At 39.5% G+C, this 19,747-nt stretch overlaps 1 protein-coding gene across 2 annotated transcripts in view; it reads left to right on the plus strand.

Moving 5' to 3' along the window:
- Positions 1–1,760: 1,760 nt before the first annotated feature.
- Positions 1,761–19,747, plus strand: part of lasp1 (LIM and SH3 protein 1) — a 42,785-nt gene continuing 24,798 nt past the window's right edge. Inside the window, exons 1-2 of one of the 2 annotated variants that reach the window (XM_084743504.1) lie at positions 1,761–2,053; positions 17,499–17,593. In XM_084743504.1, coding sequence (XP_084599630.1) covers positions 1,985–2,053; positions 17,499–17,593 — 164 coding nt within the window. In that variant the 5' untranslated portion in view covers positions 1,761–1,984. The remainder of the gene's footprint in view (positions 2,054–17,498; positions 17,594–19,747) is intronic. The other variant, XM_084743503.1, reaches the window with a different exon arrangement.

A 19,747-nucleotide genomic window follows, 5' to 3' on the forward strand; every position in this document is an offset into this window, starting at 1 on the left:
AATACCATAAAATTTTTCAAAAAGAAAACTCTGCACAAACTATATAAAAGATATACACCTTTCACTTTATATATACATATGGAAAACTGTATCGGATAATTGCACACGATATAACACATGTATAGCATTAAAGTAAGAGAAAAGAATATATAATATTACCTTGTAAAATGGATAATAATACAGAGATACAAGCAGTAAATTCACAGTATGAATAGATATTATTGTGTGGAATTTCACAGCGTAAATAATAAATATACAGTACATTGCACAGGATAACTGCACATTAGAGATACGAAGGATTTACTGTACTTATATAAAATATATAAGGACATACATGGAGAGTAGGGATGCAATGAATGATTACTTTCAATACTGATTAATCTGTGGATTATTTTTTTGAATAATCAGTCCATAATATGTCAGAAAATGGTTACAAATATTGATTACTATATCCTTAAGATTATGTCCTCAAATGTTCTGCTTTGTCCACAACCCAAAGACATTCAGTTTACTGTAGATAAATAATGAATTAATTGATTAAATTGCAGCTCTAAAATATACAGTACCAGTCAAAAGTTTTGGACACAACCTCTCATTCAATGTTTTTTCTTTATATTTATTATTTTTCTACAATGTAGACTAATACTGGAGGCACAGAAACTATTTAATGACATATAGAGAATTATGTGGTAAGCAAAAAAAAAAAGAAGTGAAAAATAAGCAAAATATTTTATATTTTAGATTCCTAAAAAGCAAAAAAGACTCTTGCACACTGTCTTCTGTACTTGCAATTCAAGATTTAATATAATTAAATCTCAGATTGCAAGTGCAGAGGACCGTGTGCAAGATTCTTCTCCTACACACCTGTTGATCTACAGGTATGTAGGAAAAGTTTTTTCTCTTTGATATTCTGGATTCTTCAAAGTAGCCACCTTTTGCTTTAATGACAGCTTTACATGCAGGTGATATAATCTGAACCTTTTCTTATAAAATAAAAAATAAAAAATAAAAAATAATGAGAAGGTGAGTGCAAACTTTTGACTGGTACAGTATGAGAGACTGGTATACAAATAAAAAAAAGGATATAGTATGTGATATTATATAAATATTAAAACGATATTAATGAATATGAATATGTCTATGATAATATTAGATGTAAAGTAGAAAATGTTTATAATTTTATGCATATACACATATATATGCATATGTCCAGCATGTAGAATAGGTGCAGTCTGTAATATTGCCAGTATAATTTGATTCTGTACATAAAAGGAGTGAAAATTCACAAAATGTCGAAGAGAAACTTCAAAGGAAAATGTTCTGTACATGAGGACACCTGCAGTATCACTCTTCTGCCAGCAGGTGCCACACTAATCAAATGTATCACACGGGCACCAAGTAGGACATGCAGTGAACGTGGCAGATGTGTAAAAATGTGATTTGAGATCACTGGATTGGCAAAACCCCCTAAAAAACCTGCAACAATAACGATGATCGCATGAGTTTGCTATGCACGCACAGATGGGACGAGGACAGATGTTGCACGTGCACGAGCAGGACCGACCTCTTTACAGTCACACAAAACTGAGAGTGCCCTGCATCCTTTTCAGCCTCAGTTCACTGTGTACAATGTATGGATGTTCCAGCTCCTCTGAAATCATAAGCAAATGTTACATTCAAGTAAAAACACTAAACCTCCCACACTGCCTCTTCCCTTTCAGCTCGGACACGCGCAGCTGAGGGAGGGAGGAAGAGTGGGGGGAGGCGGGAGCGCGCTTTCCGTGTCTGGTTAGTGGACTGACAGCCAGCTGTGCGGCTACAACGACAACAACAACCTCCTGGATTTGCTACATACAACTAGATTAGTGTTGGTCTGCCACTGATCATAATCGCGCACTGTAGCTAGTTTTTCCAAGTGTGTACTCGACAGCACACAGCTAAAACAACCCGTGTCCTCGGCGGTTCTCTCCGTGCTTCCTCCAACATGAATCCGCTGTGTAGCAGATGTAATCTGGTCGTTTACCCCACGGAAAAAGTGAATTGTCTGGATAAGGTAAGAGCATGAAAATCGCCTCACTCTCTGTTCTTCTTAAAAAAACAACAACCCCAACACAGCTCCCTGAGTTTGCTCCACGTCTGCGCTTATTTCTTGTCTCCTAAAATCACACCTTTCACATATTTTTGTGAATGAATTGAACACCCCAGCAGGACAGGTATGTCGCTGCTAGCAAGGCGAGCTAACTGTTAGCTGCATGTCTGGGAGGAAGGCGATGGCTCAACGGCGCGGAAAAGAAGCGAATTTACACCCTTAACGTGGACATAACGGGCTACTTTGAGAAGCAAAAATGCGCATTTATCATCCAGGCAACGGCTTAAAGCTACCATATTGATTTGACCATGAACCAGCGCCTCTCAGTGCCTCCGACAGCCGAGCCTGGTTTGGGCCTGGCAGGCACCACAGCTTTGAAGAAAACTGATTGAAACCGTTGGCTAACGTCTCCAGGAAAACGTTTCAAATGGCTAACCGTTACATACACTAAACCACACTGCGTCTCTGACACCCTTTACATGATAACATAGTCCTCATAACCAGGCTTTACTGCGCAGGGCAGCGGCGTGGACTGATTTGAACATGTCTGTGTCCAATTCACTGGCTAATCCAAGCCAGGGATGATTAGTCGAGCCACCCCGGTTTAGTTTTCAGTCAGAAGCAGGAGCCTAATCTCAGCCAAGGTGGTAATCTTATCAATTTTACCCGTAGTGTCTCCGTCGAGGTGCCTAGTTAACATGGGAGCAACAATTTGAGTTCACAACATACATTGTACCTGTGACCCCTTTAGTTTTAAGGAGATACAGATGGTTATTTGTAGGGCTGACATATATTGTAACTGTGAGTGTGAATCATCATTAAAGTCATGTAAAGTCAGTAACAAACATGTGTTCTTACATCTGGAGAACAAGGCTTGAAGCCCATGGGCAGGGCATCTCTGCAGCACTATAATATTTAATTATAATGCAGTTACATTTTATTGAAAATGCAATTTTAATATTGCAGTTCAGAGAATATTTGATTAATTGTGCAGCCCTACTTGTGACCCTTTTTGTTTAAAGGAGATAAAAGATGATTATGTATTGATAACCTTGGTGCAAAGTTAGATTCTCAGTGCAGCAGCATTCAAAAAATTATGCCTTGTTAACGCCCTGCCCTAAGACAGCCCTAAGGGGCAGGAGGAAAAGTAAACAGTGACCCGAATCAACCCCAGACAGACACCTTTAAAACAGTCAAATGCATGGGATTTATTACCATAACATACAATAAACAAAGACACTAACAATAAGGCACAAAGTCAAAACACAGCAGTAACAAAATCGCAGGCTGAGAGGCAATAAGACAACCAGCCTCTCTCCTGATGCAGAATAGATGTTTTTACCTGCAGCCATATTGATAGAAGTTAGTAAAACAAACACAAAAAACAAGTGTTAAGGTCCCACTCCGCTTAGCATATCAGAGCCAAACTAGCTAGCCTCTAGTTAGCCCGCTTCCACAATAGCAGTACCCTGACTCTGTCTGGGAACAGAACCTTAATTAGTATCATTGATAAAACCTGTCTTTACGCTGCTATTTCATGTTAAAATGGCTGCCATGATAAAGGTGTTTTTAACACCTCACTCAGGCCAGGCGCACCTGAGAAACCAGGGATGAGTAGAGCTAGAGAGCACAGAAGAAAACAAACTAACTGTACAACATGTAAGACACTTAACATAACCTACAGGTGGGTGGGGTCTGCAATTTTTGGTATAACAGCAATGTTAATATGTTTTACCAAAGCAGGGCTTGGGGGCAAGTAGATAATTTGTCTAATGGACATCGAAATTGCTATTGAAAATCAATCCCTGTTGAGACATGCTTATCTGTAGTGGTTGACAGAAGGTGAAGGAGGGTAAAGAGCACACAAAGCACATTATCTCAAGTAACATCAGCTCTTGATTGGATGCATTACTGCTCGGCTGCATGGATGTGCTCCTGAATGCACCATGACTAATGTTTTCCCAAAGTGCTTCAGACTGGAATTGATTTACCTCAGAACCCGTCTTCATGCACAAGCGGCCCTAAAAATACGAGTCATGTTATTGTGTTAGAAGGCTGGTATTGATGAGAACCAAATTGCCACAAGTGCAGCCTGAATGTGCTGTGGAATCTGGCCTGAAGCAGAGTGGATTCCAGCAGACAGACACTCCCATAAAACGTGCTCTGTCAGAGGCCTGCTGTGTCGTCTCCCTGCTCTGAACCGAGCACAGGAGAGTAGCCTGCCGTCTGTCTTTGCTGCCATTCCGCATCAGCGCTTACTCCTTCAGACACGCCAAAACAACCTCGCCTTTTCCCTCTCTGTCACACACACACACGCGCGCACACTGCCATTCTAGTTTGTTCAAAGCAGCCGAGACCAGATCGGTGTGGATTTTTTTTTTCCAGCATGCTAGGCTAACTCAGGTGAAGGCAGGGGAGCGAGGGTTCAGCTGCATTGGTATTCTCAGCCACCGATGAATACCTTTACCTGACAGCCTCCTTCTATAATATCCCTCTGTGAGGCTGAGTAACAGAGGTTTGTTTGTCTGTCAGCTGCATTCCAGTATAGCAGGGCTGGGCCCACCAGAGACAGCGGGCAGCCGAGCACATGTAAAGACAGGAAGTGAATTTTGGTTTGAGGCTCTTGTTGGTGACGGCTCTGCCTTGTTTGGCTTCCCTTCAGTTCTTAAAATGCTTGATGATAGTAATGAGTTGAGAGCTGCATGTTTGGCTGAAGTATCAGACTCATACCTATCAAAGTAGCTTTCTGTAAGTTGAGTTCAGGGAAGCTGTTGAACTGCAGCCAGTACACCTTGTAACAAGAAGGTAATATATATATTTTTACCAGTGCCTAATATGCAACTGTACCTGTAAAATAGGTCATGTTTAAGTTCATATGCAACATTTTGGGGAGTGAAATCATTTGTATGTGTGTCACTGTAAGATTAACATTCATATTCAGCACTCAGGAAGTGTGAATTTGCAAGATGTATTGAGATATCTGTGCAGAGGTTAAATCTTAAAGAGACAGTTTACCCGCCAAAATTGAATTAATCACCAACCGTTTTGATGATTGATTAATCGTTTTGAGTAATTTTTTTAAGATGTAATGTCCAAATTGTCTGATATCAGGTTATGAAATGTGAATATTTTCAGGTTTCTTTACTCTGTGACAGTAAACTGAATTTCTTTAGGTTGTGGACAAAACTAGACACTTGGGAACGTCACCTTGTACTTTGGGAAACAACGATCAACATTTATTGTTTTTCTGACATTTTATAGACCAAACATCTAATTGATTAATTGAAAAAATAGTTGACAGATTATTCAAGAATGCAAATAATCATTAGTTGCGGCCCTCCTCAAATGTAATGACACTAAGCTTGTGGTGATTAAAGTGCCCGAAGAAATTTTTTTTGAAAAACTCAACAGCAACATCTCTTTCTGGAAATCTTGACCTGGTTGCTCAAAATAATGTTGTGAGTCCTTGTTGTGAGCACTTGCATGTAGGAACTATTACCTTTTTGTAGTAGAATAGACCGGAACTACTTTCTTTCTACTAGAGAGCAGCTCACACCAAAAGAAAATCTAGATGGATGAATAGCACTACAGGCCAGGGGAAAATATGTGTTTTTGATTTTGAGGAGTAGTGTCCCTTTAAGATTAATAGCCAGTTTCGGTGCTCAGGAAGTGTGCATTTTCAAGATAAATTGAGAGATCTGTGTAGAGTCATTGGTTAAAGCTTAAAGCTCATCTCTCACTGAAACACTCATCTGTGCTGGAGTGTCTTTGTATTTACCATCTCACGCTGTTTGCATATTGTACGTCTGAATTACAGAGCCTGTCCCTACCTGCAGCTGAGGAGAAACAATCCTCCTGCATCTCCTCATGAGATTTATTAATATTTAACTGTGACATGTGAGCCATTAGACCGTAGATTATGAAGTAGTGTAACCTGTTAGCAGGTAGTAAATCAGCAGTCATTTCAGTAAACCTAGTATTTCAGTGTCTATAAATGATGTGAGAACCTGACTTGTGTGCTCTGACAGCTCATCATTTAATAAGTACACACACCGCCAGTGGCTCTTGAATATGTATTTTGGCTCTTGAATACATTAGTAATGTCAAAACATTTCATGTGTTTATATACAATATTGGCAAGATTTCTGGTGAGGCAAGGCCTATTTACTTGTTTCACAGCTTTTATGCAACAAATGATCCTTCTTCACGTGGCACCGAGTTTCATAAATAAGTCACAGCCTCGCTCAAAACAAAACAACCTGTTTGTGAAAACAAAAGAAATATGGATGGACAAATGCCAGCTGGGGGGGTTATTTCCTTCATATCTGCCTGGCTGATGCAAAATACCCAATGTGTTTCAAGGATCCTGCTATCTTGCTTTTGTCCCGATACTCAAAATAATCAATTACAGGAAGGACTTGGACTACACATTCACAAATTATATATAAACTTTAAAGGATTTCAAATTTTAAGTACAGTTATGGTTGGTTTTCTCAGGATGTCCTAAAATTTTTCATGCCAAAGACCTTGCAAATAGATGCACATTAGACCACTGACCCACAGTTTGAGGGGATTTTGTCTTTAAAAATCCCCCCTGAGTAATTTATTTTATGTAGAGGTTTTAAGATTAGAAAGTCTTGATAGTCGATAAATGGCCAAACTATGATCAAAATAGCTTACCCTATTATTTCTCGTTGTTCCAACTAGGGCCTGACGGATACTGGATTTTGGGGCTGATGCTGATAACAATATTAGGGTGTAAAAAATCAAATCACTGTATTGGCAGATATTACAGTGATCCCTCAAATGTGGTTATCAAACAGTTGTGACAAAGATGTGTAATGGAGGCAGGATAATTTCTTTTTTAACAATAAACTTTATTGCTTTAAATGACATCAGGTCCCTGACACAGGAAACTTTTACTGGTATTTTTAATGACTATAAATAAAAACACACATATAGAAACTTCAATTAAGACAAGGGATCTAATGAATGTTGGGCTGAATGATATCTGTCTGGCTCTAGTTCCAACTTCCAAAAAAACATGACAAAAGCTACAACCCACCAGGAGCTTAGTTTGAAAACCACTGGGTTATGCAGAAAAAAGTGCTTGCACACTTCTTGGTTCACATGATCTCAAATGTCTGTGTAGTAATCAGATTTCATACACCATTTGCTTCACACACTGATGAATCTGACACACACTTAAGTTCTGTCCTCTAGCTTTCACAGTAACGACCGACTTGTGACGATTGTTATTATTTAGCTAGCTAATTGGTTGCTGATTTACTTGGCTCCGGTGTGGAGTTTCTGGTTAGGATGTGAGCCTGAATTTTTGCTGCTGCCTCTCAATCTCAGGAAATTGCTGGAAAAGAGGGTTAAAGTTCAGAAGAGTACAGTACTGAAGTTGTGCAGCTCTGTACATTCTTTACTGTGTGAAGGAGCTTACAGCATGAACCCCATGCTGAGTCATGTGAAATCAAATCTAAAAATTGGTCTTCTTAGGAATCACTAAAGTTTTTTTTTCCAGCCCATAGAATGGTGTGCTGCATGTAATCACTAAATTCCTTAGTCTTAAGATTTAGGAATGAAATGATTACCGGTTTCACAATGAACCATAGTCAAACACCTGATTGTTTTTATTGGTATTAGTAAGATTTCATAAGGGTTAAAGTGGGACATAAGTTTACTGATGAAAATAAGGCCCGATTATTTTCACAGTCACAGTGGAGTTTCTTCATCTGGAAAGCTTGTTTAGTTTGTGTAATGTAACTTATGCAATGGGGTCTTCCAACAATTGTAGGACGGGTTAGGGTTAGGGTAGTTGTCATTTTTGTGTGTTTTCAATATAAAACTCGGTGAAATTATGTTAATATGTATATCAGTACTTTTCAGCACATTTTAACCACGACAGGGTTAAAATGAATGGGTTTTTTTTTTTGTTTTTTTAAACTTGTCTGGTTGGGCAAGTTGCCCAAAGTCAATTTATTATTTACCCCTGTACAAATTGTTATATTTATTTGTTATCAATTAACAGCAAAGACTGAGATTAATTGTCATATTTAATCTCGAACTGCAACATCTATAAAATATTAGAAAATAGTGAAAAATGTCCCGTCACAGTTTCTCAAAGTTCAAGGTGATGTCTTTAAATGTCTTGTTTTGTCAGTCCAAAAACCAAAGATTCAATAAGGACCATTTGTGTGCATTTGCTCTCTGATGTTCCAGTGTAAATACTTTTCTTCTAAGCCCAGTTTTAGAGGAATTTGTCTGCCGCCTCGCCTATATTTAGTCAGATTATTCTGGGAGCTGATTCATGTTGTCCAAATGCCACAAGAGGTGAAGTAGTTGTCCAGCCACCAGCCCAGTCACCTCCCTCTGATGACTCGCAGTCACAAACAGCCTCAATACAGTCAAAATCACCTGAGGTGTTGACTCCATTCTGACTGGACAGGTACTTCTCCTTCTCAGGAAAGGGAACTAATCCAACGTGTTATTTTCCCTTCACAAGCTATTACAGTTTTACTGCCTGAAGTAGAATTCATAGAAAGGAAAGAGAAGAGACAGGTTTGTCCGATATAAGCCGTTCAAAATGACAGTAACATGGCTTATGACAAGGCATAAGTGTTCACTATTTCACCTTTACTGTCCTCATCTGTCAGCCTCTTTGCTGGGATTGTTTTGCTTTTTTTGAATGTCTCGTTGCTGCAGCGGCAGTATGTGTATATTACTAAGTGCACATCAGAGTCCGGAGTGGTTTGGAAAGTGTGTTAAGTGCTTAAGTACTCTACTCTAGCATAGTATGTCTGTTCGAATCACTGTCTGCCTGCTGCCAGCGACTAAGCCCTCGGCTTGGGTAAAAATTAATGGCATCAGGTTAGGCTAATAATTAACCAGTGTGCTTTAATGAGTTAGAATTTTCTCTATTAGCAGCACCAGCCAGATGTGGGCACTTTGTCTTTAGGCATGTACCATCTTACGCACGAGTAGTCAGTAGTCAGAGTAAGCTGCTGTAATGCCCCACTATGTGTGTTTGTGCTGGTGTTTTTGATTTATTTGACCACTATTGGTTTAAAGTAAATACGAGTCAAAAGGCTGTCAAAACATCTGTAAAATTGTGGGTGTGATCATCCAATAAAATCATAAAACAAAGTGGTTTAAAACAAAGGTAATTGGCCCTGATTTGACGGAGAGTTATGAAACATTTCATCAGCGTCCCGAGGGATGTCCTTCAGCGTTACAAGGCGATAAATTACTCTGATGCTTAATTTGGTGATTACCAGAAGACTGGACTGTGAAAACCCATTAAACACGGTCTATAGATTGAGCAGACTTTATTCCAATCTAAAAATAAAATGACTTTGTCTGAAATCCTCATCTAATCAGCGTAGACTCAGGGTTTCCCAAACTTTTTCATCTCAAAACCAAAAAGAGAAATTTAGTGTCTCCCCGGGACCCAAATATACAAAAATACACCATGAACTGCCCTATCATTTACGTTTATAAACTGATTAAGAGCACAGCAAACCATGAATTTATATTGTGTATGAAATGTATTTATGTTATTATAAGAGCAGGGCTTAACAATAAGGGTTTCCCACTTGCCAGGGGCAAGTGAAATGCTGGCAATTCACTTGACCAACTGGGCAAGTGGTAAAAAAGCTACTTTGGTAATCAAATTGAATTGCTATAGCAAGTTTCAAGTTTTCAGCACCTCAAATATGGAGATTTTGTGTTTCCTTCATTTATTATCATATTAAACTGAATATCTTTGGGTTTTAGACAAACAAGACATGTGAAGACATCACTTTGGACTTTGCAATACTGGGATGGACAATTTTCAGTATTTTCTGACATTGTCATGGATTAAATATGCCAGTTAACTTCAGTCTTTGTTGTTATTTGGTTAAGTGCTGTTTAATATAAGAATTTGTTCAGGTTCAAGTCAAAATTGACTCAAGGCAAGAAGATTTCCGACCCACGTGTCCGACCAGGCAAGTGAAAAATCACACATTATTGTTGAACCCTGCAAAAGTACATCACGGCAATAATCGAATTTGTGTGTAACCGATTCTCACCACTTCATAACAAACTTTCATTGTCCACTGAAATGCTTGAGGCCTTCCAATTTGAAACAGATGAAGAAAGAAGTGAGTTTGTTTCAAGAGCATCATGCAGTAACTTTAACGGGGCAAATGGGAGCAGATCATACTAAAATATTGTCTTCAGTGACGCTCCACATTTTCCATCATGCAGTCTGTGAAGTTTGTTTTGAACAAGTTTGTTTGGAACAAGTTTGTTTTGTTCCAAACATGGTGGCTTATTTTGGTAATTTTCATTATTGTGCTGGTTAATAGTTCTAATTGTTAGTGAGGTGGCTGTTAAATTTCTTGCCCCCAGCTGTATTTAGCTACTACTGCATTTTAAAGTTGTTGTTCCTTGTTACAGCTGCTACAAGGAACTTTCATACTGTGTTGATTTGAGGCCTCTGTGGACAAAGGCAGTCTTTCCTCTGGCATAACTACAAAATAAACGCCACAAATAAATTTATCTAAATAAAAATCTCCTCCTCCCTCTTTTTAACTGGCAAACATACTATTCACTGTATAACTCTGCCTGGGAAAATGTAAACACAGGCTTGTTTCATCTGATTTCATGGAGATTCCAACCCGGTGGCAGACATTAAGAGTAACTATACGGAAATAGTACCTCATTTTGCGGATGACCTTGTTTGCTTATGTAGGTCATATAGAGTCGGGCTACAACTAACGATTATTTTCCTTTGCGATTAATCTGTTCGTTATTTTCTTGATTAGTTGTTTGGTTTACAAAATGTCAGAAAATGGGTGGAAGATGTCGGTCAGTATTTCCCAGATTTCAATATGACGTTCTTGAATGTCTAGTTTTGCCCACAAATCAAAGACATTCAGGAGTAAAGAAACAAAGTATTCACATTTAAAAAGCTGGAATCTGAAAATATTGACTATTTTTTGTTAAGATTACTCAAAATGATTAATCAGTTATCAAAATAGTTGGCGACTAATCAATTATTTGATTAACTGTTGCAGCTTCTATATGAAGTTAATAAAAACTTATTGTAGCAGGTTTAAATGTCATTAAAGGATTCTTGTTGCTGACAGCTGCTTTATAGCTGTTATTCCACCCTGCTTATCACTACTTGAGGAAATGTGGTATGCAATAAAACAGATAAGTGATATGAATGGCCAATATATCAATATAATATCAATATTGTGATTTGAGACTAGATATTAGATTTTAGATATTGTTATATTGTGATGTGGCGTAAGAGTTTCCTGGTTTAAAAGGCTGCATCACAGTAAAAGCACCAGAAAATTACAACAGCCCAGTCCTGGTAAATTTGTCCGCTCTATGAGCCAGTCACTAAATTGGCTGTAGTTAGTATGTGAGAGCACGCTCCTGGTCAGACTCTCGCTGACCCGACCCCCCCGTGTGTGCATACATGGTGTCTGAAGCTGTGGCCTCCCGGATAGCTCCAGGGTTTTTGTCCGGGCCAACTTGCATTTGGTTCTCACCCAGAGGGGTCTGTGAGGCTGACTGAGCATTTTTGCTCTTGACTGGAGCCTTGGATCCCTGCTGACACACATGCATCATGCACTGAGACATATAACCTACATACAGTACTACACACATGTGCATACACATATAGGCACGCGTACACATGTGCCCCTGAGCTGTGCTGATGCAGGGAGACAGTGCTGTTTTCTTTCTTTTTTTTTTATGGGTGTTTTATTTCTAGGGCTCCGTCTCTGCAGTGTCCTCATTTTCCAGCTGACTGCCAGATCCCGCCTTGGCACCAGAGAGCCAGGTTTTCCTGGAGCTGGACAAGGCTAACTGCTGCATGGCCTCTCTGATACACATTTGGGATGTTTCCCACCCCTATATCTCCGTTTGTCCCTTCCTTTCTCTTTTGACATCTATCTGTCTTAATCCTGGACCTAATATATGATTCTAAGACTTAATATATTCTAACGAGATGCTGTGTATTCAGATTGAGTTTAGGTTCAGATAGGATGGGTGGTACTAGAATACGTCTCAAAAGTGTCTCAAGTGACCACTTGTGATTATATTGCACCTCTCTGAGCACATTTGATTTTATCTGTGGGTAACTGCAACCGCTGCTGAAGAGAATAAAACAAAAATGTACATTCAGCAGCCATACAGCTTGAGAAAATGCCTGCAGTGGTTAAATGCGTACTGAATAAAAACGTCACCAGGTGCTCCTTTTCATTTATCCGTGATGTATTTAAGTTTTAGTGTTTGCACAATATGGCAAAGATGGACACATGTTGCCCTGATCACCTCCAAATTAGGCCTGGATTATCATATCTCAGTGGGACCCAGTGGGTGATTTTGGTATGGCTGTGAAGATAAATGAATTACCACAATACCACAGTCACATGATGTCTGCTGTGGGGTTGGGGTCATTACCAACATGTTATTTTAAAGAGTCGGTCTAATGTTGAGATTAGCGCTTGAATCTTGAATCTCCGGAACAAAGCCTCTGATTGGTCAACAGATTCAACCTAAGGCATCTTAGGATTGCCAGGTTGCTGTCAGCAGCAACACAATACAATATATTGCTTTGTCACCGTGGTAAGAAAAAATCCATACCATCACAGGCCTACATTTTAGCATCCATATTTAGAACGGTCTGCTTTTTATTTGTTCTTCCAAGAGGTTCAGTTTGAGCAGGACCCCCGTTGACCTGAGAGGGTAATGTTCTCCATGTGAAGTGGGGCGGGGGACGAAGTTTGTCCTGGTGAAATGTGGGTTAGCAGGTTGGGCGAGGTTTAGAAATAGTTTGCTAAACAGTTGGCTTCAGCAGGCTTCTTTTCTGGAATAGATCCAAGGTCAATATTTACTCTGGGAAACAACCTAAGTATCAAAGTCCATGCTCAGCTGATATTTTCACCTTTCTCCCCCAACTGTATTTGCATTCACACTTCTCTGTAGGAGTTTCAGCTGGGAGATTTGTGTTTGCTTCATTAAGTACATTACATCTGTTTGCTATGTCCAAATTTTAACAAACGCACAAAATGTCAAAGGAAATAGTCTTACACCAATTTTCTTATTAAACAGAAAATTACAACCGATCACCTTCCGTAGTTCAGTTTTGTCAAACTAAGATGCACTTAATTGCCTTGTTAACTTATCATAAAACACCCTTCAGTCAAACTTAACAGAAAAACAAAATGAAACTCATCAAAATCACCATGATTAGTCTTCCCACTGTTCTAAAAATCACCAACTCTGGTTTGGTTGAGATAAATCCTTATTTCACCGTGTTAGATGTCAAAATATTCTGGCTGTTGTCCTCTCACTTATTCTTCAGCTCAGTGGGTGTGTACTGTATTGCTGAATCAAGAGTCCCTGAACAGTCACTCTGCTTGTTCCCCTTAGGCAATAAACAGAATAAAAAGACAGAAATTGCTGGATTGTCACCAAAAAACAACCAGCAATGCAGATAGCTCCGTACTTCTCTTTTAGGTCACACTTTGTTGATCCCTGGATGACATGAGAAGGGAATAACAATAGTTGGTGGATAATGTCGCACTTGCTGGTCTGTGAGCAGATGAACCAGACGGTATGCATGTAAAGATGGCAGCCACCACAGCTGCAAATCAGCTGAAGCTGGAGGAAATGGAATCTGCCTGCACTATGCTGTTGTTTGTAAAGGGATTTGCCATTGCAGTTCTAGCCAGAACAATACAGAGGGAGTGCAATGGAAAGAGCAACATGATGTGTCCATCTGCAACTCCCTCAAGCCCCAATTGCGTTGTAGTGGGATAAGGAGTCTGCATCTGAAGGCTTGGCCGAGTGTGTTTGGCTGTGGATCACAGCTCCCCTTAACAGAGCCCAGGCTCCATTTCCACTGTGAGCCTCCTCTTTTGTACCCCTTTAGTTCAATATTGCTGGCCCACAGCTACAAGCACCCATGTCAAACACACACATACACTTTCTTGCTGTCATCACTTACAACCATGGGTGGTCTGTTACATACAGACAGGACTGTTCTTAAAACCAGCCTGAAGCCATATTCTTGATCGATAAAGGAAGGAAATGAAATGCTTGTTGTGCTGTGTGTTTGGTCATTTTTCCATACACTGATACATACAAGAAAAAAAAGGAAAAAATTCAGTGATTTTAGCTTCTTAAATCTGAACATATTCTGGTAGTTTGTTTACCCCTTTATGACAGTAAACTGAAAATCTTTGGGTTGTGGACAAAACAAGACATTTGAGGACGTCATTTGAGCTTTTTTTCACCATTTTCTGACATTTTACGGACCCAAACAACTAATCTATTAAAAAGGTCCATCCCAGTCTTTCAAAGTCCTATGTGACGTCTTTAAATGTCACGCTTTTGTCAGCCTAAAACCCAAAGATAATTAGTTTAATGTGATAAACTGAGAAAAGCAGGAAATCTGCATATTTGAGAGATTGGAAGCAGCATTTGCTGCCATTTTTGCATGAAAAAATTACTTTAACCATTAAGCAATTATAGTTCAATTCCTTTTTTAACCACTTGGCTGGTTGGTCAAGTGAGTCGCCAGGTTTACTTGCCTGACGTGTCATTTTACGTGCCCTGAGCAAGAGATCCTTATTGTTTAGCCCTGACTCCAGTTCATCATAATCAATTATTAACTGATTATTAAATTATTTGCTAACTACATTGATAATCAATTTATCAGTTTGAGTCCATTTTTAAGAAAAGAAGGTCAAAAAGCTCAGAGTGTAGCTTCTTAAATGCAAAAATTTTTGTTGTTTCTTTATTTTTGTAAACTGAATATCTTTGGGTTGTGGACAAACAAAGATATTTGTGGATGCCATCTTGAGGTTTGGGAAACACTTATTGGCATAATTCACAATTTTCTGACATTTTCTGGACCAAACAACTAGTCGATTAATCAAGAAAATGGTGGACAGTGAAAATAATTTTTAGTTGCAGCCTTAAGTGTCTACTGTCCATCTGCAGCTCTCACAGACAGTAAACATCCTGATGATTTATTGCCAGCTGTTTATCAGTGCTGTAACACATGCTTTATTATCAAACTGTATCACTGCACACAGGGACTTGATGGATTTTTCTGTCAGTAACACATGCTCTTATCCTGAGAAGACTGCGTGGAGTCGAACCTGAATTGTGCGTGTGTTTGTGAGTGAAACATTCAGAAAGTGATGTTGCACTTTGATGTGTTTCTGCAGTTTTATCCTCTGTTTTGAATCATCTTTTCTGTGCTGTTTGTTTGGAATATTAGTGTTTTTGTGTGTGGGCAATTGGTGTAGAAAGTGATAAGAAGTGGGAGACAGAACAAGAGGGATGACAGAGCGCCCTGAGGCCATGTTAATAAGGACTCCCTTTTTCATTCCCTCCCATTCTTTCTTGCTCTCTCCGTGTCTTTGCACTCCTCCCTCCCTTCCCCTGACGATAGCGGGAGCAGCCAGATCGTTGCTTCATTCTCTGGCGTTTTCTCTTCCCTTGCCCACCCCTCCCCTGCTCGTTCTCTTCCTCATGCTCTCTCCAGCTCCTTCCTTTCATGTTTCCTCCCTCCTTCCAGTTTGCTCCGATCCTCCCTGCCTCGATCCCTCTTTGAACCCCCAGGCCGCAGATCATCCCAGTGCCAGGAGAGAAAAGCGAAGGAGGCGAGAGGGCGGGTGGGTGTGAGTAAGGGAGAAAGGGTGGTGAGGGAGATAGAGGCTCGGCCTCTTATGAAGCTGGATGAAGAACCTTCAGAAACATGCAGCCCTGCAGAGATGAGCAGACAGACAGAAAGAGAGTCAAAAAGGTGGCTTTCAGACCACGCACAGTCCCTGCAGCACCAACTGAAAACAGCTTCTGTTGCTGCATATGTAGAAAACAAAAAATGATTTGCACACATGTATCTGAGCTCATACAGGGCTCAGCGTTAAGGATCGTTCACTTGTTTGGGGCAAGTAAAATACAATGTTGGGCCAGTAAATCTAACAAAAAGAATTACACTGGTAAACTATTTTGATTATTGATTGAACTTTAAAGTAATTTTTCATTCAAAAATGGCAGAAATTGCTGTTTTCAGCCTCTCAAATATGGAAATTTCCAGACTTTCTTCAGTTATCATATTAAAATTAATATTTTTGGATTTGAGATTGACAAAATTACATTTTATCACGTCATCTTAGACTTTGCAAAACTGGGGTGGACATTTTTCACTATTTTCTGATATTATATAGACATTGCAGCCTTAGATAAAACATGACAATTAACTCAAGTCTTTGTTGTTATTTGACAACTCCTCATAAATAAGCCAGTTTGTAAAAGTAAAAAATGACTTTGGGCAAGTAGATTTCTGACCAACTTGCATGACCTGGTGAAACCATGAAAACAAACAAACAAACAAAAAAATGCCTAACCCTGTCAGAGGTGTGAAAAATGATTGCATCAGATTAAACGACAAAAAAGCATACTTGTCAATCACTATAACAACTTTGCAGCTCTTCCCCACCGCTCACACCAGCACGTCAAGCTCCATCTACTTATAAATAGCAACCATACAATTTTCTATCAAAAGGGGATGTTGGTTTCTTTGTAACCGTTCAGAGCAAGCATGCACAAACTGCTGTTTCCACAGTGCTTCACTTTTCTTTTTTTTTTCACACAGCTTAACAGTCACTATTCTTTCTGTCTGGCATTTGAGGCATTTGAGGACATCATCATTTTGAGGGCATCGGGGAAACAATGATAAACATTTTTCACCATTTTCTGACATTTTATAGGCAAACAGCTATTAATCATTATTCATTTGAAATGATGTACAGCAATAAAATGCAATATATATATTAATGCAGCAGGAATACTAATCCTAAAACATCAGATATTATAGTAAAGCACTGACAGGGACCATTTTACTGCACAATGTCTAATATAGTAACATGACAGTTAACTTAAGTCTTTGTTTTTATTTTGAAACTGCTAATAAATATGCTTATTTGTGCAGGGGCAAGTAAAAGTTGCATCAGATTAAGCGGCAAAAATACATCACTTGAACAACTTAACAGCTCTTCCTCATTGCTCACACCAACATGTAGCTCTATAGGGATGTTGTTTTCTTTGTAACTGTTCAGAACCAGCATACACAAACTGCTGTGTTTGTCAGTCTCTGTTCTTTCTGTCTGTCTCCACCTCTTGTCCCTGGGAACCTCAAGGGAATGAAAAGTACTTCTGACCTTACTCATTCAATTAGCTTTCCTGTGCAAGTTGGTGTGTGGATTTTTTTTTTTTTTGTGCGTGTGTTTGTGTGCTGTAGGCTGGAGCGAGAGAATGGTGAAGTAGACTTCTCAAGTATCACCCTCCTCATCATTCTTTCTGTCTTCTGTTCTGTTTCTGACAGTACTGGCATAAAGGATGCTTCAGCTGCGAGGTCTGCAAAATGACTCTAAACATGAAGAATTACAAAGGCTTCGAGAAGAGACCATACTGCAATGCGTAAGTTGTCCCTAACTCATCTTTTTGTGTGTGTGTGTCCCATGTTTTCACACTCAGCTGGTTCAGCCTGCATCCCAAATACACTGACAGCAGTGTTTAATCTGTCCACAAACGGAAATTGGACTCTCTAAATGTGTGTGTATTCATGTTGCAACCCAACTAAGGCCCCTCTCTCCCTCCTCTGCTGTTTATCAGTGACTATTCCAGCTCCCCCCTAAGAGAAAAGGCCTATATGTGGTGTGGGAAAGTGCCTCCCCCCTCCTCCTCAGTGGGGAAAGCGAGGGAGGGGGGGTATCAACAAAGGAAATTCCTAAAGTTCCTCCACAGTGACACAGGCGGCCACTCTGAAAACTAGCATGTCCACTCACGCTTCGGCACAGACTCACTCACTCAAGGCTCATCAGGAATCCGTGGAATCCCCCTCTGCCATTACTTCTAATGATTTTCTCCTCCTCCGTCTCTGTGTGTGAGAGTTGCATGCAGAGGGAGGGCGTTGCTTCGTGTTCTGACAAGCTCTTTTGCATTTTTCCTCAACTGCCTCTTTATTGCCAGACAGATAAATCAACACGTCATGATAGCATTGTTATCCTTAACCCAGTGGAAAACCTACGGAGTACACTCACACTAGCTTTTGGTCAGCTGTTTTCTATAGAACATTGCTTCTTTATGATTAATACCAGGGACAGTTGTGCTAAGTTTGGAGAAAATCCCTCTTGTACATGAGGAAAAGCTGCCAGTTTTTTAAAGAAAAGAACACTTTTTTTTCTTGTCCTGCTACTGGTGGAACCTAATGGTGCTTTCAGATTGAACACAAAGCAAATTTTTGATTTTGTCCTGCTGTATTCATCAAATTTTTGTGCTGGAGTAGTTTTGTTGCCACAAAGGACCATTAAAATGTCCCTCATCAGAAAGTTCAGATCCTTTCATCTAGCCAACAAGCACTGACTGGGTGTGACCGATTTGAAAACTTTAAAGAGCTTCAGTAGTTTCCCTAGTTTTCCTCAAAATTTTCACCTTTTTCTGATTCTGTATATTCATGAAATGGATTCATAAAATTCTGGATAATTAGAATAAGGTTTCCAGCTCCATGAAAGGTCGCATATTAACCTGAAAAAATAAAACAAGCAAAAACATTATCACTTGGTAGGTCTGATAGGGAAAAACTCAACATACATGCAAATAATTTCCACGCTAACCAAATGCATTGATCTTTTTTTCTGGACTAAATTCAGCTCACAGATGAACTTGTGCATCTGTCCTCACACGTAAGCTTGGAAAATCATGCCAAGGTTTTTTTTTACAACAGACATTTTGCATTGATATAGTAGGAAAAGCAGATGTGTTAATCGTAACATTAATAATGTCTTTGTTTCATTCACAACATGACAGTGAGCTAAATGGAATCATTATTTTTATCATTTGCATTATATTGCTTTTTTGCTTTTAACATTTCAAACTCTTCTCTTTTTCACTGTGATCGATATTAGATGGTATCATATTATCACGTTATTATTTTAAGTTATCATGTTATTTGTCACTGTACAATGGTTTTTGCAAACAAATCCCCACGCTGATGGTACACCCTCTCAGGTGTTGTCAATTGTTTTGCCTGTGCCTAACTGACATCTCCCTGACTGTCATGTTGGCTTTAGTACCCCCATGAGGTCAACACCTTTATGATTCATATGCATGGGGTTTAGTGACCACAGCAAATCCTCAGCATTGCTCCACCCAGCCTCGACACAAGCCCAGGCTTATTGAGTCATAATAAGTACAATCACCTGGGCGTAGGTCTAATTATGAGCTTATATTGGATGATAAAATATAGTGATTTTGACTGTCATTGTTATTAACATAACAAAGTTAATAACATCTGCCTCTGAAAACCTGTTTTGCTAAGTTTGATGTTTCACAGTGACCCTGTCCTCGATCCAGACATCTACATCAAGACATTAACCACCTTCAGCAGGTGTCGTCGCACAATCACCTTTGTTTCCACAGATTTAAAGTGGCTTCTTCTTCTCCCTCTCCTGCTTCCGCTGTTCCCTCCGCTCCCCGCATCAGCAGGAGCAAAGCCCTTCAGAGCTGTTTATTATGCCTCTTTCCGTTTGTTTAAAACAAGCCTTGTTCGAGTAAACATCATCAGTGGAAGAG

The sequence above is a fragment of the Lutjanus erythropterus genome, chromosome 19 (genome assembly GCF_056507025.1).
Source record: "Lutjanus erythropterus isolate fLutEry1 chromosome 19, fLutEry1.hap2, whole genome shotgun sequence".
NCBI lineage: Eukaryota > Metazoa > Chordata > Actinopteri > Lutjaniformes > Lutjanidae > Lutjanus > Lutjanus erythropterus.